General features: G+C 39.2%; 2 protein-coding genes across 2 annotated transcripts; one reads left to right on the forward strand and one right to left on the reverse strand.

The window, feature by feature from the left end:
• Nucleotides 1-239: 239 nt before the first annotated feature.
• On the reverse strand, nucleotides 240-4,091 carry LOC114515943 (loricrin-like). The gene is made up of 6 exons (XM_028535263.1): nucleotides 3,294-4,091; nucleotides 2,363-2,583; nucleotides 1,986-2,103; nucleotides 1,366-1,896; nucleotides 898-996; nucleotides 240-770 (listed from the first exon to the last, which is right to left on the reverse strand). The coding sequence occupies exons 1-6, from the start codon at nucleotides 3,403-3,405 to the stop codon at nucleotides 523-525; spliced, it is 1,329 nt and encodes a 442-aa protein (XP_028391064.1). The 5' UTR covers nucleotides 3,406-4,091; the 3' UTR covers nucleotides 240-522.
• Nucleotides 3,378-20,547, forward strand: LOC114515911. Its single transcript, XM_028535228.1, has 44 exons — nucleotides 3,378-3,419; nucleotides 4,370-4,840; nucleotides 5,023-5,241; nucleotides 5,484-5,699; nucleotides 5,808-5,885; nucleotides 5,978-6,055; nucleotides 6,255-6,353; nucleotides 6,494-6,643; nucleotides 6,901-6,963; nucleotides 7,058-7,186; nucleotides 7,323-7,394; nucleotides 7,505-7,597; nucleotides 7,709-10,135; nucleotides 11,007-12,614; nucleotides 14,158-14,187; nucleotides 14,348-14,380; nucleotides 14,602-14,664; nucleotides 14,759-14,791; nucleotides 14,872-14,901; nucleotides 15,026-15,103; nucleotides 15,201-15,299; nucleotides 15,401-15,466; nucleotides 15,559-15,783; nucleotides 15,854-15,988; nucleotides 16,073-16,266; nucleotides 16,380-16,425; nucleotides 16,502-16,558; nucleotides 16,753-16,953; nucleotides 17,054-17,299; nucleotides 17,417-17,660; nucleotides 17,822-17,889; nucleotides 17,977-18,016; nucleotides 18,118-18,354; nucleotides 18,428-18,558; nucleotides 18,679-18,732; nucleotides 18,892-19,008; nucleotides 19,122-19,145; nucleotides 19,265-19,303; nucleotides 19,537-19,671; nucleotides 19,768-19,845; nucleotides 19,921-19,965; nucleotides 20,054-20,164; nucleotides 20,255-20,347; nucleotides 20,441-20,547. Exons 2-44 carry the CDS (start codon nucleotides 4,376-4,378, stop codon nucleotides 20,534-20,536), a joined length of 8,745 nt encoding a protein of 2,914 aa, XP_028391029.1. The 5' UTR covers nucleotides 3,378-3,419; nucleotides 4,370-4,375; the 3' UTR covers nucleotides 20,537-20,547.
• The last annotated feature ends 2,269 nt before the right edge of the window (nucleotides 20,548-22,816 follow it).

The raw sequence follows: 22,816 nt of genomic DNA on the forward strand, positions 1-22,816 counted from the left end.
TTACCTCAATTATCACAAAAGGACATAATCTAATGTGATTGCTGGTTAAGGACACTGATCTGGTTAAGGATAATAACGAAAGCTTTTTTGTTGTTTTTTGGGTTCACCCGTGCTACCTTGAGAGCAGCTGGAATTGGGGGGGGGAGCTCCCCCTCTTGAATTTTACCAGAAAGGACCACATCCTTTTCAGTTTAAATGGCAATTCACGAAAATCTACCCCTCTTTACCTTCAGTGTTGCTAAAATTCTTCTTCCATCGCGGAAAACTTACGTGCCAAAAGAGTTAATCGCCGTGACGCTGTCTTAATAAAACGTTAGTTTGACTGCATACATGTCGTCAAAAGGTAAAACGAGCCTTGATTCATAATTATTCTATTTGTGCGGTTTCCTTATATTACATGAATGTGAGTTAAGTACATTTCTTCAGGTTATAGGTGGTGATCAACACTGCTAGCTAAAAATTGTTTATATATCCTTCACGTGATTGTGCGTTGCCCTCTGACTGTGCCACTCACGGCTGCGTTCAAACGTTAAGTCTGGTTATTGTCACAGAACCATGTCCACGACGGTATGCAACTTGACCATGTTTATTTTGAAACCCACTGTTGTATGAACCACCTCCTCCTCCACACGAATTATAATAATTATCCCCTGATGCCCCACCGGAATATCCACCCCCACCCCCAGACCCTCCTGCATTGCCGTATGCACCCCCACCACCACCAAATCCTCCATCACTGCCGTGATTCAATGCTCGGCCTCCTTGACCACCTAAAATGAAAAAAGTGATATCAGTGTTTCAGGGGTGTAGGCCTCTCATTGTTAACAGGGGCCATTCAAAGCCCTCTTTCAGCAACCTCACGTGTCAGTACCATAAGTAAAAATATTTCACACGAACCTTGTTTAAAACCGTATCCTCCTTCCCCCCCTGTTCCGTATGATCCACCAAAATTTGTCGAACTTCGACCGTTGCTGTAAAAACCTCCCCCTCCGCCACCTTTAATGAAACATGTTTTTAATTCTGTATATTGACATTTGATCCAATAAATAATAGATTTAATCCATTTAATCTGTATACTGACAAGTTTTATGCGGAAATTTCAAGACTTCAGGGAAAAACAAATATATTTTGTAAAAATACAAAAGTAACTGCAATTTATTTAAAAAACCCCAGCAAATTATCGGTAATCATTTTCGTGTTTTCTCTTTAGCTATAGTCTTGAAATTTCTACACCTGGCGAAGTTTATGATTATCTTCATTTTGGTCAGTATCAGTAGAATGCTTGGGGCAAAATATTGAATAATTCAGGAGGTAATAACTCTGATTTTTCGCTGTTTACTTATACCGTTCAATGACAATACCAACCTGAATTACTAGTATCTGCCGTGCTTGCTCCGTTCCCACTTGAGCCACCAGGCCAGGAACTGTAACCAGAAGGACCAGCATTGGGTTTCCCAGAACTGCCTGTGCCTGCATGTGCATTGTTATACTGCACGGTGGGGACTTCGATGCCTCCTCCCCCGCCAGCTACAATCAACGGTGTATCTGACGAAGTGGCCACGAATGACCCACCTCCACCCCCAGAGGACGGATATAGGCTGTTTGTTACACCTGTCTGTCCAACAAGTATTTTCAAAACATGCCCCTGCACTAGATTGAAGTCGCCACCAATTTTCACTCCGAGTCCTTGGTAAGTAGTACCACTTTTATCATATCCTCCCCCGGCACCGACAGCAACAATGGTGTATGTTCCTGTGTAAGGAACTGTGAAATGCTGTATCCCATTCTGTACGGTAGTGAGGTCTTTGTGTTGTTTCCCGTCGTAGTGGCTACCAATTGATGTTGGTCCAAAACGTCCAGACGCGCCGAGGTTCGTGAATTCAGCGAAGAACGGTTCTTAAAGTATGCATCGAATTATGAGGTAATACTCAGGTTGTTGTGGTGAGATTGTAGAGTTTTTCCTATCATAATGCGAATGAGCTTACCAAAGATGGTAGTGCATACTTCTCCCGTTGTTTTTTCGGGGCAAACGCAATGATAAAATGGTTCTTCGCACGTGTCGACGCAGGTCCCTCCGTTCAGACATGGGTTTGGATCACATCCCTACGGGAAGTGAAAAGGAAGTAATTATTTCACAACCGTCAGTCATGAGGCCAGCAAAAACGCCATGCTTTCTACAAGGCGGACAGTCGGACACTGATGGTTTAATATGGTGGATGCAGGTTGTGGTACAGGCAAAAAAAAAGCCTGGTTCACACTAAGCCTGGGGACCGATGACAAGCCGGCATTTTGCGCACTATTCTCCTCAGATAAATTAAAGCGAGTCTGTCTTACTCTTTGAAATAAACAAGTAATAACTCACTTTTGGGGTAGATTGAACTTTTTTTATAAATACTTCAAGCTCTGCACTTTTTCCACTAACTGATGCGCCATTCACGTTGCCGCTTAACAGACAATTGTCATTGGATGTAGCATTAAGAAACGCAAATGAATTACATCCTGCGAAATCAATGCAATTTATGGAGCAGAAGGCCTCGTCAGTCACCGTAGAAACTTTGATTGCACTAATCTCAGGTAGTCTAGCTATAAAAGAGAAGCAGAAAACGTTAGAGATTGCTATAAGACAATCCCTCGTACATCTACACAATTAGTATAACATGTATACATGGAATGAAAACAGTTTTGTGGTAGTCGTGACTCGTGACTAATGAAGTTTAAACGTGATATACCTAACCTATTTACTAAGAACTTGTGGGGGATCTGTCGGCACTTTTTATGTGCTTTGTTTTTATCATCCACCTGCAATTGGTGATATTTTATTCACTGCATCATTCATCGTGGTCTAAAACTTATTAACCGCATTAATAAAACCTGGCGCCAACTACAACTGTATCGATACATATTCTTTGACGTATATAAGTCTGAAACAATACTGATCAGATTCCGAATCAGTTTAAATCTGTAATGTTTATCCCATAGCAATGATTTGTCTTTTCATTGTAACAATTCTCTTCAAAGTATTTCTTCAAATTCAGGTCGTTTCCCAACACGATCCTTATTTGCAAAGATTGTTTAATTTGTTGCTGCTTCTGTTTTTCCTCCGAATTTCAATTCCTTTATGCATCAATTTTCTCATTGATACATTGTGTTTTCACTACTATAGTAGTAGAGTGTATAAAAACACAGGTTTTGGGAAGGGAAAAGGATAAAGTGCTGATGTTTTTGAAATTCTCTGAATCTGTTCCTGCAGGGTAAACGTGAGTACTCGACAAAGAACAAACCAGAAGACATACCTGGATCCACTTTAACAAACTTCTTTTCACGATGACATTCGTCCGCAAGTATCGAACGCCGTAGAAATATGAACTGCGTCAGTGTGACAGCCATCCAGAATTTCACTGACATGATTTTAGGATATTGTAAGTCTTTTTATTTACACGTTAACTGACGCTTTATTTTCGTCAACGTCGCGGTCACGGTGTGCGTATAATGAAATGAATGCACGCGATATTGTTCCAAAACCCACAAATGGGAGCTGTGTTTATAGATATCTATGCAGTGTTTGACCACAATCAATATCCGTTGCGAAGGACTTGTTATTGATACGAAAACGCTACTTATTTTATGTTTTTGATGTGGTTAGCTTGGTTCTTAATACCGTGGTTTGTTTTTGAAGTAATTCAAGTACCTGCTTAATTGCTGTAACATATACATTAGAAACACAAGGGCGAACTTACACCGCCCTGAGCGACACCAAATATGAGATTTTCGTGGTGGGTGTTAGCAAACAAACGATCTGCTTTTTCTCAAAATCCGGCCCTAGTTGACAGAATATGAATCGACCTACGGCTAACCACGGTTAACCGTGGGCTAGCATACCTCATCAAGGGGGCAGCTGCCACTGCGCCCCCCGTCCCTCGCTGTTCCGGCGTCCCAGCCCAGTCCCCCATACGCAATATTTAATATGCATCATATGCTAATTACATTCCAAAATGGGTCAGTATTAATGATCACCATAAACAAAATGAACAATCTATATAAAACAAGCCGTTCTTCATACACAACCTTAAAAGTCAAGGACTATCTCTTTTGGTAAGTATAAAACACAATTTACCTCCATATACAATTAAGTAAAACAGGGCAACGCTGTTATATCAAGATTTACACGCGATTGTTTGGACTGTTGTCAGGTGCGACAAATATTCTGTTATTTCTGTACATTTCTCGCTTATTCAAGTATCAGTACATTTAAACCCAAGTTATTGCTTAGTTGGTTCACTTGGGTGGATATTTAGCCCTGCTCTCCAATTTTCTGTGTTACATTTCTAGCATCAAGTAGACCAGGCCTTGTATTTTAATATTTTCTAAGAGTGAAATGGAATCAACTGATCCAAGACAAAGTCGTATCCCAGTGCCATGTCCTGACAAACCAGAACGTCCAGAATCTCCATTGACTGGTTTGGAATTCGACATGTCCAGGCTAAGTTTAGAAGCTGAAAATGAAGGACTTAAAGAGAAAGTGTATGAACTACAAACTGAACTACAGGACGAGAAAAGTCATGAGCATCATTTAAGAAGAGAACAACTAGTTGAGGCAAGACAGATAAGGCAGGAAGAGAGGAAGCGTGCTCAGGCAATGATGAGCGAGGTGAGGAGAAAATTGTATAAGGAAAAACAACAAGAAGTGCATGAGTTGAGGGAAAGATTATTGAAGGAAAAGGAGAAAGAGATTACATACATTATCAAGCAGAAAGATGACGAATTCAGAAAGGCTCAGTTTAACTGGCATCGTGAGAAAGAAGATCTTGTTCAAAAGCTTCGTATTAAGTTCACAGATGAGGTAAATGTTAAATAAAGTGCTTTTGATCTGTGAGGTTACAAAATACTGCCTTATATTTCCTGATAGCACTCTTAGAGATATATCCAGGTGCAATGCCTGGCTACTAGCTGTATATCCCAGCAGGCTGTGAACGTGCAAGGCTTGTTGTTGTCTGAATACATTCCAAATGTCTTGAAATTAAGGTTCGTGAAGAAGCACACAAGAGTCATGAGAAACAGATAAGGAAATTAGAGGTTCACATTGAAGAACTGAAAGAACAGAAGAGCAAGGTAGAGGAAACCTGTAAGCTTGCTCAAGATGCAGACAAAAAGAAAGTTAGTCAAATAAGAAGAATCCATTCAGAACATGAACAGGAACTGACAAAACTGAAAAGAAGTTCTTGGCAGGAAGGCCGTAAGCAGGTAAATATTGATATCCATTCCAGTCCTAACCTTAGTACAACTGTCACTTGTGAGCTTCTGTCTCAACCTCAAGGAACTTGGGCCAGTTCACAACATGTAGTTAGCAACCTCTGTCATCACCATTACACTTGTGCAAATTTGTCTGTTCATTGTCACCTATATAATGATTAATAGCTTGACCTTTAAGCTGGTCTAAATTTCACAAGCCCAAATGTAGCTGACTCTCCACGTATCATCAACAGATGGCGGAAATCCGACAACTGACAAACATCATCCATCAGCTGGAGAAGAAGCTTGGTGTTGAGTCGGGTCACTACATTCGTTTACAACTGGAAAAAGACAGTTTGAGGGATAAACTGGATCGCATCAAAGGAAGTGAATCTTCAGGAAAAAAGAGTCCATTGTCATCTTCAAGAATGGACTTATCCAGTGACCTGTCAATGTTTTCGTTTCCATCTGTAAGTAATCAATTGTTGAATCAATGGATAAACCACAAGCCCTGACATTTCAACCGAGATCAACATGAATATATAAAGCATTTTACCAGCTAGCTAATATATTTCAAGGGGGATGATTCCAATCCATTGTGGATACAGTTAAAACAACAGAAATGCGCCATTGCCCAACTCAAGCAAAGCATTCAGGTACAGTACGTATGCATAAGTTTTCATAACATCCGCGAGTCCGATGTGTGTAAATGATGAACGATGTTTCATTTATTTCCTATCATTTTCAGGACAAAAATAGAAGAATCGACTTACTCAAACAAAAACTGTTTAAAAACCGAAGATATGGTCCCGGTGGCTTGATGCATGTAAGTGATTATATAAATTAAACCTGGTTGTTCCTTAAAGCGTCCGCGATAGGTTTCATATTACCTCGTATTCTTCCCTGCATCTTTTCTTTGTCAATAAAAGAACTACTATAAACTTTTGACTGTATACCATAGTCATAACATTAACTTGAGACATTTATAAACAATTTTTCTTATATTTTTCCTGCCTCTATTCCAGAGATCAATGGATGATATTTTGTCGTACGAAAGTGGACCCGAACGAGATGATTGTATTTCACCGGTTTTTGGAAACAGCACGGAAAGCTCTGACACAAGTGTAGGTTTTATTGGCAAATAATTATTATTGCAAAAAGTATTGTTGCTAAAAATGCTTAGCTTTGAAAGACCGTGGATTATTCATCGTAATTATCGTAATCTGATCTTTCTTCACAAACTTTATCTTACGTTTATTTTCAGTCGTTAAATGGCGAGTCATTTCAATGGGAAGATAATCAAGATGCTGAAATAATTCGCAGGTTACAGAAAGAAATTCTTCAACTACAAAAAGCGCATTCTCTTCTACAAGCTCAGACTGGGAGCTCTGTAGATGCGAAGCGAACGCAGTTGGTAGGTTTTTTCACTTATGGTAATCCTTGTGGCTTGTCTACATATAATGAAATAATTTTCAGTAACTTATCAGTTCTGGGCAGGTTGTATAAAACTCTTAAGCTACATTTTGCATAGTTACATTCTAGTTAACTCAGAAATAAACAACTCTGATTAAGCAATTCTTTCCTTAACTACAGTTAAGGTAACTAGTCTTTAATAATACAACTGCATCCTGATGTAACTATAATGCCTTTTTGTTTTGAAACTATTCACAGGAGAGAGAGCAATTACAGACTGACTTAATCGAGGCACAGAGACAAATTGACGAGCTTAAAAAGGTTTGGAAAATGGCAAAAGCTTTCTCATTCGATTGTTTTGCTATAACTATGTAGACATGTAATCTTTGCTCACAAGTCACAATCTTATATTCAGGATCTTGTTGAGTCTCATGACCGCAATGAATTACTGGAGTTTCAACTTCAGGAGTCCTTGCAGCGAAATTTTGACGAGGGAAATTATATTTCCGCATTTAAGATCCCAACGCTGTGTATTGATTACAAGGTCAGTAAATATGTATTCATTTCTGATCAAGCTTTTTACCACGAGTTTGAGAGGAACGATGTCGTAATTCATCAATCATCAACGAGGGTAAAGTACAGTAAATTGGCGCGTAAACAGTTTTTCTTTATTAATGCAGTTTTCAGATAAAGAACTTTTGTGCTCAGCTGAAGAGGTGAAAGCGAGATTGGAGGAATTGCAAAATGAGAAAGTAGGAAAATAAAATGAAATATCTTTGGAATTAAGCACTCGCTTGCTACATGTTTACTATCTCTCGAGTGTCTCTGAAATTGGATAATATATGACACTGTTGTTTTGCAGAAACCAGTTTTAAATCGTGACGAGCAGCTCGCTCTTGAACAAGCGAAAATATTGCTGAGAAATATCACCACAAACACTGTCAATATATGTACTGTAAGTAAAAAAAAACCACATTCATATTTCACAAAGAAATGTTTGATTTTCTCCGTCATTAATGAAAGATATTGACATATAAAAGTCTAAATTGTTGCATCTTTTTTTTAGGAGAAAGTTTCTAAGGCATTTAGTTTTACGGAGAAACCGCCTGGTGCTTCCAAGGCGACTCAAAAAGACTTCCTTCAACTTCCTATGTTTGATGACTCATTTCACAGCGATAGTTTATTGGAAGGAGAAGATGAATTTATCCCGATAACGCCTGACTTGGAGGAAGAATGGTTAGAAAGATCAGCGTTTGAACCTACGATGAAGGATGACGTTGAAAGGCAGAAACCTTCAGAAGACTTTGAAGATAGATTTCAGACAGATTTTGATGATCGTCTTGACAATTTGACTGTAAAATCGAGTGCATCTGAGCCAGAAAGACAAGATATAACTAGTATGAAGATTGAGGTAGCTTGCCAGTGTGATATTTGGACACAGGAGTTGTTCAATCGAGACGTTGATTCCCCCAATGGTGTTCTTGAGGACCTGCTATGTGACTTGGAAGTTCAGACAGGTTTCGGCGGCGAGCACGCTGGGGAGTTTGGCCAGAGATCTATCGCTGAAGATGTATCGGTTCAAAAGATCGATACAGCAGTCCAATGCTCGACAAATCTTCCGGTGGTAGAAAGATCTGCTCAGTGCAATATCTTAGAAATAGAAGCCCCAAAAGGTGATATGATAATCAAGCTGGATGCTGGCAATGTTGATGTCTGTAAGTTTAAGAAAATTAAGAAGTATAAGGACATTGGTACTCAGTTAGTTCCTGGTGAAGTCAACATTACGATTGATCTTGAAAGAGTCCTACCAGACGATCAAACTTCTCTCCACTCTACCAAAGATTCTGGAATTGACAAGGACGTGCAGTGCAATATCATAGAAATTTTAACACATCAAGAAGAAATCTTAGAAATTTTCACTGAATTTGAAACACGCCGTTTTAGAGAGATTCCTATATTGAATGATGTTGCTGTTCAAACTGAAATTGACATTACAGATAATGATGTCATCTTTAATGATACCATGGTTGAGGTCATGAGTGATGACATCAAGGTTGATGACGTCAAGGGCGATGACGTCAGAGATGACGTCATGTGTAGTGAAGTTCGCGAGAAACACGATGGAGAAGCGAGCGAGAAAACTTTACTGGGCCTTGGATGGAAGGATTTCGTGGACGGCTCGGAACTTGGAGATGATGCGAAGCATTTGGATTGCATTGTTTACGAAAAGGAGGATGTTTTTATTGTCATTTGTGAATCTTATCGGAAATATTGCAAGGAAATTTCCAGCAATGATTATACGTTTGATTTCGATAATGATGCCGCTTGTGATCAGGTGGAAACACATCCGGAAGATCAGATGAAATATGTTTTGAAACAAAACACCAGCGATGATAATATGCTCGCAGATAAAGTCAACAGTCGACGAAATCTTGATGTTGATGATAATAAAAACATCTCTGCAGCAATTAAACAGGTTCCTCTTGAGATGAAAACTGTCGAGGGTCAGTATATTGAAACGTGTGATATTGGTATCCAATGTGGCGACCAGGAAGGCGAGTGTGTTGCAGAAAATGGAGTAAAAGTTGACACTTGTCCTCACTGTTTGAGGCTTCTTTCCGCCTCCCCCGGGAATAAGATGCTTCTTGCTAACCAAACAATAGAAAGTCGTTCTTTCCCGGATGGTGCGGCGGATAGTTCTATGCCTTATTCACGTTTAAACGAAATGGATGTTGCCGAAATGAACGAGGAATTGGGGGATGAATTTCACCTGGCTGACGTTGATTTCGGGTTTCGAGAAATGTGCGATTTTAGCGTTCAGTGTGTTCTTGATAATGATGACATTCATGATCATCCTCACTTGTCTTCGTGCAGGGACATTGGAATACAATATGAGCTTGCAGATATTCTACCCTCTGATGACACTATTTGTTCATTAAAAAATGTCCCGTGTCGATCCTGTGGTCATTGTATACCCTCGTGTAGTGAGAAAGATACTCAGTGTGAATTTGCGGATTTGTTATCTGCTTCAAACGAAATGCTGGACATCCCCGATGGGGTACTCCGTGAAGATGAGGGTGAATCATTGATTAAGGAGGTTATGGCATTGGCTAAGGAATGTAGTCAGAACGATGCATTAATTGACCAGCATTTGAGCGAGGTTGTACGAGGGCAGGGGTTGTTTTGTCAGATTCAAGACGGAAAACATAATGATCAAGAAGAGATTCCATCCGGCGACGAGCATAATCCAGATCTTCACCTCCAGATTCCAAACTCGCAATTCCTCTCAGAGGATGAGGAGATTGCTCAGAATTTCGACACAATTCCTGACCAATATGAAGTACCATCAGAGGAAGGAATACCACATTTTTCTTGGAAAGAACTCATAGACGTGGAAACACAATGCGAGGGAATCTGTACTTTGGAACTGAGAGAAGATAAGGCTGTTCAGTGTACAATATTGGATGACAGTGAGGTCTTCGCTGGTTACAAGGTTTGTATGAGATTTATCTTTAAATTATTTAAAAGGAACTAATATAGGTAGAGATACTATGGAGATACTATTGGAGTTAGTTTAGTAATAGTAAACATATACTGCAATGATAACTCTTGGAACGAACTTGTAGCGTGTAAGGAATATAACAACCTTCCTGTATCAGGCAATACCTCGGCGTTTTCTTCACATTTCGTTGAAAAGATTTCTCGATAGACAAAGACGCGAACTGTTCTTGTTTTTGTTGTGTTATTTGCATTTGAAAGTGAAATATTGCTTAACGCCTGTATAAATGTGTTAACTGGTATACCTGTTTATTTGGATGATGTCACACGGCAGGATAAACTTTAAACTTTTCATTCTTTGCTGGGTACACTTTGTGTATACTTTGCCTGCGTGTAAGTGGAAATTTAATAGTTTGATTCAAATCTGATGAATTTTCGAGCTCGCTAAATTTTGGAGTTTTCCATCAAGAAACAACATTCGTCGTATGTCTCTGCTGTTATTACGAGTAGACACATGAGTTGGGCGTACCTGTAGAGAATATTTGAAACTGGTGGACCGAGTCCTAAACACAAGGTCTTATACGATAATTTCAATTCAGGAATTAAGTTTTAAAAGATTTTCTCCACTGACAAGCCGTATGACAAACGTGGAGGTCATAACGGTCGTTTAAACTCTTTGTTCAAAACTCGAAGTTCCAATTATATTAAGTTCTTGCACTCGAAATATTTACAAATTACGAAGTATTATGTCGATTGCCAGTGGGGTGATATAGTAATGTGAAACTCTGGAAAATCGTGAAGGGTATTCAATTGCATTTTAATCGATGTATTCTGTGTGTAAAGTAGCATTTTATTGCATTTTTTAGAGGAAAGACGACTCATTGCCGGAGGAACACGACTACATTACGGCGGACCACGGTGAGTCTCGTTTGCGGGAGACTTCGGTCCTCACAGATGATGGTGGTGAGTCCAGAGTTATTGCAGAAAGTACGTCTTCAAATCCCACGTTAAATATCGATCTTAATAATGTGTTTGATGAGATGGAAGCTCGTCCAGTTAACCCAATACATCATGTTGTTTTAACACCACAAGAGGAACCTTCGGATGTCAGCGAAGAGAGTCCGATTGTGACACGACGACATGACGGTGTGCCACGTTCTATCATCGAGGAACCGAGAATAATCCGAACATCGAAGGATGATACGTTAGATGCTCTCGATGAAACACTTGAGGCGTTTGCAGCGAAGGAGGCAGAATTTATGAATGGCGAAAGTTCTGCCGGATCAAACATCAAACAAACTGAGAATGTTTATCATTCTCGCCATGTTGACATTTCAGCTAAAGGTACTGAAAGAGAACTAGAAGGATCCACTTTCAAATTGTCTGATGGAGGACAAGGGAGATTAACTTCTGCTGAGAGTGAGCAAAGCAGCGTGCTGGATGAAACTTCTAGTTCAGAGAACTCTTCTCAAACGACCGTTGAAAACAGAAATCCAGCTTTACAAGATAGTTCCACGCCTATCGTAAACAGTCACCCACCTACTCAAACCAATCACCCACCTACCACAGATCTACCACCGCCTTTACCTGTCACACTACCCCCAGACCTTCCCTCTGTTTCCCCACCCAGTCTCATGCACAATGACCTTGACGATGACATTGACGAGCTTCTTGCCGGAGAACTGTACCAAGATATCGGAGAAATGACCCCGGATAATATTGAGAACCCGCATGGTATTCGAGTCACGTTAGAACAAGAAATTGAAACAATTTTGGAAAGCGATGATTCGTCTGTCAGGTCTGAGTCCAACACAGTAATGAGTGTGGACAGTCTTGGTGTAAACCAAGCTTCCAGAATTGGTAGCAATACACGACATATTAGAATGGACTCTTTGGAAAAGATCAATCAACATGAAAATACAGCTGTTTTTAATGACGCATCGTTTCACGATAATGATGTCATTTCCGACGATGTAACTTCTATGAGTGATGACGTCGTATATAATGATGATGTCATACTTAAAACGGACGATCATTTGACGTTTGCCAGTGTTGAGAACTTTGCTTTAGATACGCATTCAAAGAGTACTAGGAAGTCAATGAATTTTTATGGTAGCTCACAAAGGATTGTAGATTGGGATAGTGCTCCAGTTAAACACGTTGCTTTTGAAAGCGAAGCCAGTGAGGCTTCGACGGCTGGATCTAGTTCTGTGAGTGAACCTCCCCTCCGCAGGCAACCTCCAGCTGTTTTACCCAAACCAAAATACCGATCTCATAGTACGAACCTTCCAATATCAGACTTACCCCCCGTCCCTGCGCGAGGCGAGAGAACAAACTCTATGGCCGCACAGAAAGATATTGTGGATGGATATTTTCCTCCGGTAGGCTTGGTCACAAAACGAGCCAGCGAGTTCAACCTGGGAGAGTTTGATCTGCTGAAAGAAAGGATTTTGTATCTTGAAAGACAGTTGAAGGTTAGTTAATTTTTCACAGTTTTCAAAAACTATTACACACTAATACTCACACCACATCGTAAATAAAGAGTCTGGTGTATAATGTTCTGCTGTCGCTTCTTATTGGATCAGTTAAAACTCTTTGAGAGGACTTCCTTGAAGAAGACGTAACGTTTACTTATGGCGTCCTACTTGTATATTCTTTTCCTGGAATGATTCACAGTGTACTTCTCTCATCCAAGGTATTGAGCGTACGTCAGGGGTGGGAGAGGTCATTTCGTCTTGTGTTTCAGCTATATCTTATCTGTCATAAGGTTATTTCTCAGTGGCAAGAGCATTGCACCGTCTGTCTTAAGGTTATTTCACTTTTATCTCTCATTTCCAAATATATCCATGTTCAGTTGATCGAATCTCGCTCTTGATGTTTCTCAATGCAACATCCTCATCGTTTTTTCATCTTGATATTTTCATTCCTTTCTGCTTAATATAAAGTTCGTATCATTTTGCAAGTGTTCTATCATCTTTCTTCTTCACCATCTTCCTTAACACTTTAGAAGTTCTTGTGAAATGTTATGACTATCAGAATGACTCGATACGCAGGTTACCTAATCCACTTTCCGATCACATTGTTCTCTAAAGTATAGCTTTGCAAAAGAATACAGAGAAACTCCTAATCTTTTCTCAATCAATTTGATTCTCGCCACAAATGAATTATTAACGATATTCAACAGGTTGTTTCATAAATAATGCACACGTTAGCTTGGTTCAGCTAGACGATAAACATTATCATACTTACTACTTGCAAATATTCGTACGTTGTTTGTCTTCAAAGATACTTGCTTTGAGCATTTTATGTATCAGGTCATATCTTAAACGCCGTACGTAAGAATGATAAAGGTTTTGGCTTGTATTTTTGGGTCAAATACTTACGTATTTTGTGCGTAGAGGATAATGGAGGACAGTTGTCTCTTCGCAAATGGGAAGTTGTATTTAATCTTTTAAAATATATCGGTTTTGCTCAAGAACTTTGTAGAAATTTCTCGCTTCATCGCCTTGTACTCGATTTGTGAAGTGTAAGAATACTTCGCTGCCTCTGAATTGTTTTTCCAATGGCTGAGGATACGAACAGACTGCAGCTTCCTTCCCGTTTTGGTGTCTCGAGTCTTTCACACAGAAGTGGAAATAGTTCTTCTTCTCGTCGTAAAAATGTGAATGGCTTGAGTTCTGCAACAAACATGGATGTCGGTTTATCGTCGTGGCCTGTCTGTCGCCATTATCCTAAATGTGAGATCTGTGAACAATGTGCAAAGCACAGCTCTTATCAAAAGAGAGTGAGTCTTGTTTTGACTAGTGAGGATCTTGTGTTGAAAGTATCTGAGAGTTAAATGGTTTTGCTCTGTCTATAAATCTGCTCGCAAATGATATAAAAACGTTTGTGATGGAGGTGTTCATCCTTCGTGTTCTACTTAGTAATGTTTTGTACATATGTATACACAACTGACGGCATAGCATAAACATTTCACACGCTTGCATGAATACTCAACTTTTTTAATATAATTTTCAGAATAAAGAAAATTTACTACAGGCGATGAGGGTATGTTTTTACATTCTGTTTTCCTAAAAGAAACTTCTCTTGCTTACTATAGAACAGTCAGAAAGTCAAGATACAAATAGCAGCAATGGATTGTAATGTTTTGTTATAGATATTTCAAGTTATAAATAGATTCAAATATTTTATATTTTTTTCTTCTAAGGCTGAAGCGGCAGAGATTGAAACTAACGCATATGTAAGTGATAACAGCACTAAGGCAAATTGAGTACATTTAATAAAAGTATCAACATAAGGTTGATAGCAGTAACCACACGACAGATCGACTAACATATCCTCAGCTGTTTATAGCAAACCTCAAACGTTTTTACGCGTGCTTTTAGGTAAAATGGAGATTTGCTTGTAGGTATAATTATGTCTTTTAAGGGAATTGCTGATTCTCGACATTTTGGTTTCTAGATTCAAAAGAAAGAAGAAGATATAAAAATGATGGACGAAAGTGTTAGGTTTTTAAAAGTGGAGGTATTGTATATCACGCTATATTGCTTATCACGTTGCTTCATTTCTTTGGGCTTTAATTGCGATGTTTCCACATTCCTCCACCTTTCACTTTTAGAATCAAAAGAAAGAAAAGGAACTTCTTACAAAGGTAAGTTAAACTTAACTTAATGTATTATATTCCTTTGATTGAGTTTATATGATTTTAATTATATTGTCAAAATTATATAGATCGGAGAAATCAATAAATATACTTTTGAAGTGAGTTTAACTTATCTCTTATTTTATTTCTTTCATCTCTATGGAATCATGAGTCTGTTTCATTCATTTCATCAATCCATTCCGAATTATTTTAATTTGATTACTATTCTATGTTCAATTCCAGTTGGAACAGTTGAGATCAGAGCGTGCAAATGCAGAAAGACAACGAGAAATTCTGGAAGAGAACGTGGCCTCACTACAGGTGATTCTTCAAACTACTGTATCCCCCCCCTGTTCTCACCCTTGCACTCTGACCGCAGTTTACTCCAGTAATCTAAAGCATATTCTCCTTACACAAGGATCGTGTCTCTCTACTTCAAACCGTCCAGGCCCAGAATCAAGAATTAAAATGTAAATATGAGGGTTTGAGAAAAGAGAATACTCATCTTCATGAGCAGGTAAACAAATATTGATTTTGAAACACATTTCTTTCTTTCTTTTATACCTTGGGTTAGCAGGTTACCTTAACCTTGTATAAAAATGACAATCATAATTTTAGGTCAACCGACTTCACAGAGCGGATGAAGAATTCGTGGAACTGGAAAAAACTATTTCAAAGTTACAAGTAAATAGACTTATTTTATTAAACTGTTTGTGTGATTGAACTTTCTACATACAGGATCGTTTGTAACCGATGTCTTTTTTCTGCTTCTTCAGGGAAAGTTGAAAGAACTCGAAGATGTGAAGCGTGAACGAGACGAGGTGAATGAACAGTTGAAGGCTTTGAAAACCCAGAAAGATGATTTGGCTCAGAAAGGAAGGAAAGTTGAAACAGAGAGGAATGACTTCCTCATGAATAACAAACTTATACAGCAACAAAAAGAGAACTTAGAAGCCAGAAATACTGCCTTGCAAAGGACGAATGATACTTTCAAAACTAAGGTAAGATTTATAAGCAGTTTTTGTGAACATTTTGTGTATTTTACTACAAGTATCGAGTCTAATCTTTTAGATATCGAGTCTCGAGAAAGAATGTCGTGATTCGCAAAGGAAATTATTGGATATTCAACGCGAACGAGATGAAGGAAGCTCTCAGCTGCGAAAACTCGATGCTGAGAGAAACGAATTGAGAAAACGCGTGAACGAGGTTCGTTATTTTACAAGTCATTTACGACCAATTTTTTTCATAACAATTATGATTCGATGACTATAAAACTATGCAATTTCTTAGTTGATTCAATTCAAGTCAGAAGTGAAACAATTCCAAACTAAATCACAAGATCTTGAACGAGAGCTCAACTATCTTCGTAATCAATCCAAGAAGATTGAAAGTGAACGAACCGAGTTGTCAACAGAACTGGGAAACTGCTTGAAGGAAAGGAATAGACTTGTAGGGCGAACTGCTGAGCTTGAGAAACTCACGAGGTATGAAAAATGAAGACGAGGACATTGCAATGTCATTAAAAGTTTGACGATGTATGAAAAGTTTTCATTCGCTGATGGTTGTTAGTTCACGCCAAGATATTGTAATTTTTCAGAGATAACGAGAAACTGGAGGAGAAATTCCATACATTGAAGTTGAAGGTAGGATCTGGAGTTGTTTTTGTTCAACTAAAGTAGTTTTTCGTATCAGGCATTTTTTGTATTTCTGATTTTTCAGATCGCGGAACTAACAGGTCAGCGGGACGACGCTGAAGTGCAGCTCCCCACTTTAAAGGTGATCATCTATACATACACAAATTTTATCAAGAATTCCATCAGTGGAATCATATATTTATTTGATAATGAATTCTTGCTTTTTTTTTCAATTCCGAGTCTGAATTCAATTGCATAATGCATGCAGACTTTCCACTCCAAAATGTCCAGATAATTCTCGATGAATTCTGAATGTCTTTCATGCATTTTCCTCAGGCTAAAGTTGCATTATTGAAGAAAGCTTGCAAAGAGAAAGACGATCAGTTAAACAAACTCAAGTCAGAGATTCGTGAACTAAAACATTCAATCGCCAGTTCTGCTTTGGAAGATTTATCAGGCGGTATTCAAACTCTTGGTTTTAGTAGCCCTGCGAAATCTGTTAAGTTTCGAGAACCGCCTGACTTCAATAATAATCATGTAAGTAAAACTCAATCCAAGCTGAAGTGAAATTACTACAACAAGGTCTGGTTTGGATCCTAGGCAAATAAAACATTAAGCACCATTTTAACATTTTCAGGTCAGATCAGATGATTCTGTGAAAGGCAAACGCTTTGTTGCAATCTTTGATTATAATCCTGAGCGTCTGAGTACAACAGGTCACCCAGAAAGGGAACTGAAACTGAACGAAGGTGACGTCATCGTGATCAACAGTGACCTTGACCTGAATGGATATTACATGGGCGAACTGGATGGGAAGAGAGGATTGGTGTCGAGTTTGTATATTGAGGAGATGGATGAATATAATATGAGAAAACTGAAAAAGGTTTGTAGGGTCACGTTTGTTTTTACAACAAATTGCGAGCATAGGAGTTGACACGTTAGGAATAGTTTTATTTAAAAAGGCAAGGTATAATAACTTCTTCTTTTGTCAATTTTTTAGCAGCGTGAGTTGAACGCCTCCGAAAGTTCTTTCAAGAGGAAAGACTTGGATTACAAACCTCCCAAACCATCCACTTCCCTGCTTGGTTCTGTGAGACGTTCTTTTGTTGCTGTAAAAGATTACAATCCTTTTACATCAAGTACTTCAACCAGACCTGACCTTGAGCTGCCGCTGACTGCAGGGGAAGTGTTGACGGTCATCGGTGACGTGGATGCCAATGGATATTATACTGTTGAAAAAGGAGGTAAATAGGGATACGTGGGTGATGCGGGAAACTATGTAGGAATACCGCATGATAAGATTCTGCTCAAGCCAACTCTTGGTTGAAATTCACCACCACGCTAGGATCTATTAACCTTCTTTTTGAATTATCGTTGACAGCACTTATATTTTTTTCTTTATTAGGTAGACTTGCCATCACTCCCTCCAACTTATTGAAACCAAGTTCTCCGTCTCCCGCGAGGCCGACCAAGGTAAAAATTGGAATCAGAATTCCGCTAATATTCAGCTAATAATGAAGCATTATTCTAGAAGTAAAAAAATACTTAATTCAATTTTAGTTGAACATAACACCTTCTCCTGTACAGACCAGAGAGCAAGGTAAAATCATGAATCATTCTTTAAAACACAGCTACGTCATTGAGGACTCTACTACTGTTCATATTAGATCTCATCTCAACGTTGTACTTTCAATCTTTTAGTTCGGTCGCCAGAGAACACCCGAGGTGTTTCCACTCTTCATTATCCATCTTATTCCCCTATCGTCCCGAGTCAGTCAACTGCTATCCACGCAGGTCCTCCAGGTTCCACACCATATGCATCAAAAGAAATCACAGAACAGTTTGTTAGACAAAGTAATCTGGAGAATACGATGAGAACGGAGAATGCTGGTGTTAGTAGAGAAAGCGCAGAGGGAAGGATTATGAACTTCTCGTCAGGTTCGTTGTTGGAGTTTATTTCTGGTAATTAGTTTGGTTGTAATTTGTTCAAAACTGATTCATTTCCCTCCAGCTTTGCCATCAGCGCCGAGAAATCTTCGTGTTTTACGGCGTGTTAATAAAGATGCTTTGCTTCTTGGCTGGCTCACGCCAGAGCTTGATCAACTTGGGAGAAACAACGGCCATCTTATCAAAGGCTACAAGGTACACTCTTGTAAAACTGTTTTTCATCTTCCCATACAACGAATGACGTCCACAAAAGTGAGGGCTAAAAACGTCCTTTAGTCGTCCAACTTCACGTCTAACAGTCGCTTCTCTTTCAAGATACTCGTAAATGGTCAACACAAGCTGGACGTTGGCAGTCCTTACATGGCCAAGGTAAAATCTCTCTTATCATATCATATCAGATTAAATGTGGACAAGAGTTGACAAGCATGGTTAACAGTTGACAAGAGTTGACAAGCATGGTCTTGCATACCTTCCTGTGTAGCATGATATCCCTGAGTAATGTTGTAAATTTTACCTTTTTTCGACAAGGCTTTGATTGAAAATCTTGATCTATCACGTCCTCTTGTTCTCGCCATTCAAACGGTCGCCGAAAACGGATTCTCTTCTGAAAAATCTCTCGCTCATTTTAACGAATCTGATATGGTGGTAGGTTTTGTTCACGACATTTTAAAACAGTGTTTGAATAAAGCGATAGGAAATTGTTAGTCACCAGAAAGAAGGATTTAAACTCGATGCTTCCTTTTTCTTTTTTTTTTCAGAATACCACGTCAGTTACAACGGAGGTAAGTACTGGAGCGAGGTTTCAGTGGTAATATTGGATGGGCCAATATGTTTGTCAGGTTAATTATTTTGGTGCTGATTGGTCAATTCATTGAATGGTATTTTGTTTTTTTGTTTATAGGCTGTCTCAAATCCAGAGGATACTCTCCCATACCGAACTGTAAGTGTCTATGATGTTATTTAGTTTAAAGACTAGCTCTTGCTGTGCTGATACTGTCCGAATATGATTCAACAATAGTGTTTCCACTGATCTATCAGTGAAAAACCAAGAATCCACCGAGTGAGTGGAAGTACACCAGAGTTTGATCTCTCTTTACTCAGCCTGAATACGTTTTTAGCATATTCAACAATGACGAAAGACTAAAGGATAAATTCAATTTTTTTTTCTTCTAGTTTGTCGCGTTGTTTAGTTATGATCCGTTGAAAAGTTCTCCGAATCCAAACCCGACGTACGAGTTGGAATTCCAAGAAGGGGATATAATTCGTGTGCTGGATACCTCCCGACCTGACGGTTACTACACAGGACAGGTCGGTTTTTATGTTCTGTCTTGAGTTGTGATGAGACACACATGCTCTGGTTTATCACAAAACACGTTACTAATACATCTGCATCAACTCTTTCAGGTGAACGGTAACGAAGGACTTGTTCCCTCAAACTTTCTTGAAGAAATTGCCATTGCAACAAGGCCACAAGATAGAAAGGTTAATAAGGGTAGTCTCACATCATTCACGTTCATGAAATAATATAAAATATCTTCCTGATCTTTTATTCTATAGCGTGATAAAGAACTGAATGGTTCTGCGAGTCCCCAAAAGGCAAAGGTATTATGCAAAAAAACCCGTTGAAATTATGCTTCTTGTTGTATGTTGGTACTTTGTCGCATCTTAATGATTCATTTCTCACTCACAGGCGATGGTCGCCATATATGATTACAACCCAAGTACCCAATCCCCCAACAAGCACCCAGATCGTGAACTTAGCTTCAGAAAGGGACAGATTGTTCGAGTACATAACTCTATGGTAAGAGACACCGACATCTCGAATTTTCGTGCACTGATGCTTCCATAAATCGCAGTTGAATTTTAAAACACACAATTTATATTTTCTCAGAGGTCAGATGGTTTTTACGACGCCGATATTAACGGCGAACGAGGTCTGGTTCCAGCAACTTTTCTTAAACCATGCAAACGAAAATCAGCTAAGGTAAATACTGGCCATTCACCATCTAACAATCTACCATGAAATCTGAACAACGTTGGTTAAACTTATATCGGTATATATATTTATTTATTGCAGTCAGTCAACTCGACGAACGGTTTGGCCTCGTTGCCTCGCCGAGTCCAATTTGCGCACGAGCAAGACTCACGTCAGATGACGACAGGTTACGTTTAGTGTCGACTAAATTACGACGTACTACTTGTTGCTCGTATACTGACGTTAGAACACGCGAATTTTTCCGAGTAACGAGCTTCGATACCTGTGTTGTCTCATGCAGAAAATTCTACAGTGCGATTCGTTGTGCGCTTTTATCACTAAGTTTCGTGCGAATATGATTGTTTCATTTCCAGAGCTTTGACGTATGGCGTTTGACAAAATATGGGGCATTTCTGTTGAATATTATGCATTGGATGCGCACATCCAGAGATTTTTATTCCCATCACCATAAAGACTTAATTAAACTACTTTTGCTAGCTTTTAAAAGGCAGAACAAGTTCATCTTTATGTTTCGCGTTTCACCGGCGCAGTTAGTCAAGACACGGGATGTATTTATTTACGTGTCAGAGCCTATGCTTGTGTTTTAAAAATGTAAATAGTTTTGTAAATACTGAATAATAATATGTACATTTGAACCTCAAGCGATCATTAGGTAGTATCATCCTGCAGATAGCTTATGATAACTGCATAGAGAAATTGGACCACAGGACTTTTCAAATGCTATTTTGTTCGGCCTGGCAAATGAGAAGTGACAAGGCATAATTCATTGTGGTATTCTTATTTTATGTCAGCTGAACGTATCCGTCTGATCCCTGCAGTGTTCGTATCAATCTTGTCGCGTCGTCCAGTTGACTCCACTGCACTGATAGCCCGAGCTAAATGATGTTTCGTCTTTCGTATGCGTTGCTCGCTCTCTTGCAACCGAAGACGGTATTCATCAAATGGTGATAACTGATCTTTACCTGTGGACTTGCGATGAGACTTCTTCTTAAAATTTGTATCATTTACTTCGGAAGAAATTCTCGAAGGCGCGTGGACATCACGTGAATATACCACTTGTGTCTCGGTAAGGTTTTCCGGAAAGTGCGTGTGACGTTGCACCGCGACTGACGGCGAAGAACAATCCGTAGTTGAAGGAGTTTTACTTGAAGAAACAACGGTTGGTAAAACAGGCAGTTTAATTGCATCTTCGACAGAGGACGTGCGATTCCTACCAATGTGTGCACTTTCAGGTAGATTACTCCCTTTGGAAATTACTACATTGTTTGTTCCAGTACGTGTTTGTACATTAGCATACGGCGCGGCATGAGTAGCACATTGAACGCCATGATTAGCATATTGCACGCTTTGTAAATCAGATTGGTCATTTGGTCGCAGTCTGTGGTGCGAGCCACACTTTGGTTGCAATTTGGATGAAATATTTGTTCTATCAGAAATCTTCAACTGATGATCAAAGTCATCAAACCAACATGGGTTATTCATCTCATTATTGCTCGATAAATCATGCCAATTAGCATGCGCGTTTGGCGGAGATTTACTTAGACCATGATGCAGGTCCACGATTTCAAATTTCGTGCCGCTTTTTTGTGCTCTTAACGAGTTAAGCTCGTGTTGTTTTTCCAAGATTCGGTTTTGCCTGTTTTTCATGACAGCGACTTCAAAATTATGGGAGCTCTCGTACGCGCGTTTGCACTTATCCACACGTTCCAATTCAATATTTAACAACATTTCGTATTTGTGATTTGCCTTTAACACGGCTGCCTCTTTGTCCTTTTGCTTCATGTCATCTTCAAGGCTCACCATCTTGATTTGTTTGTGTTCAATCAAATATCTTCAGGTCGTATGTAGCTCGCCCTAAAAGACGAGTAAATTCTTGGCCTAAATCTTTAAGAAACTGTTGTATTGCTACGAATATTGGGCATAATTAACTGTAAATCTCGCTTGTTATCCTTTAGTTCAGCTCCAGTTGCGTGAATCGATGTACCGGATCGCGTCAATGGTAGCAGAAGTTTGCTGCAGGTAACTCGTAGCAACTGCAAGTAATTTAATATTAGGTAATGTGTGATCCTGACTGTGCGTCCTAATGGTCAATACAGCCCACTTCTATTGCGGGGTCAACGGGTCAATGTCTCAACCTGAACACAATCAGCAATCAAGCTTGTATTGTTCATTCAATCCATTGTTGCTTCGCATGAATATTACTATGTTTCTTCTTAGCTTGTCATCAAATTTTCATAAGAATATTTGTATTTATATCTATAGCCTTTGACCTGTACAACCCTGTAATTATTATGTCTTCAAGCTCGTTCAGACACTCTTGGAATTCTGGGAATGTAAAGAGGATGAATAAGCTGGTGTTTTTCCCACTAAGTCGTGATTCTTTTGTTAGATCAGAACGTAAACGAGAATAGAAGTAGGCAGTGTACTTTCGTAGTCATTTAAAACCCAGATTCAGCT

The sequence above is a fragment of the Dendronephthya gigantea genome, unplaced genomic scaffold (assembly GCF_004324835.1).
Source record: "Dendronephthya gigantea isolate DGI-Jeju-01 unplaced genomic scaffold, DenGig_1.0 000005F, whole genome shotgun sequence".
Taxonomy (NCBI): Eukaryota; Metazoa; Cnidaria; class Anthozoa; order Malacalcyonacea; family Nephtheidae; genus Dendronephthya; species Dendronephthya gigantea.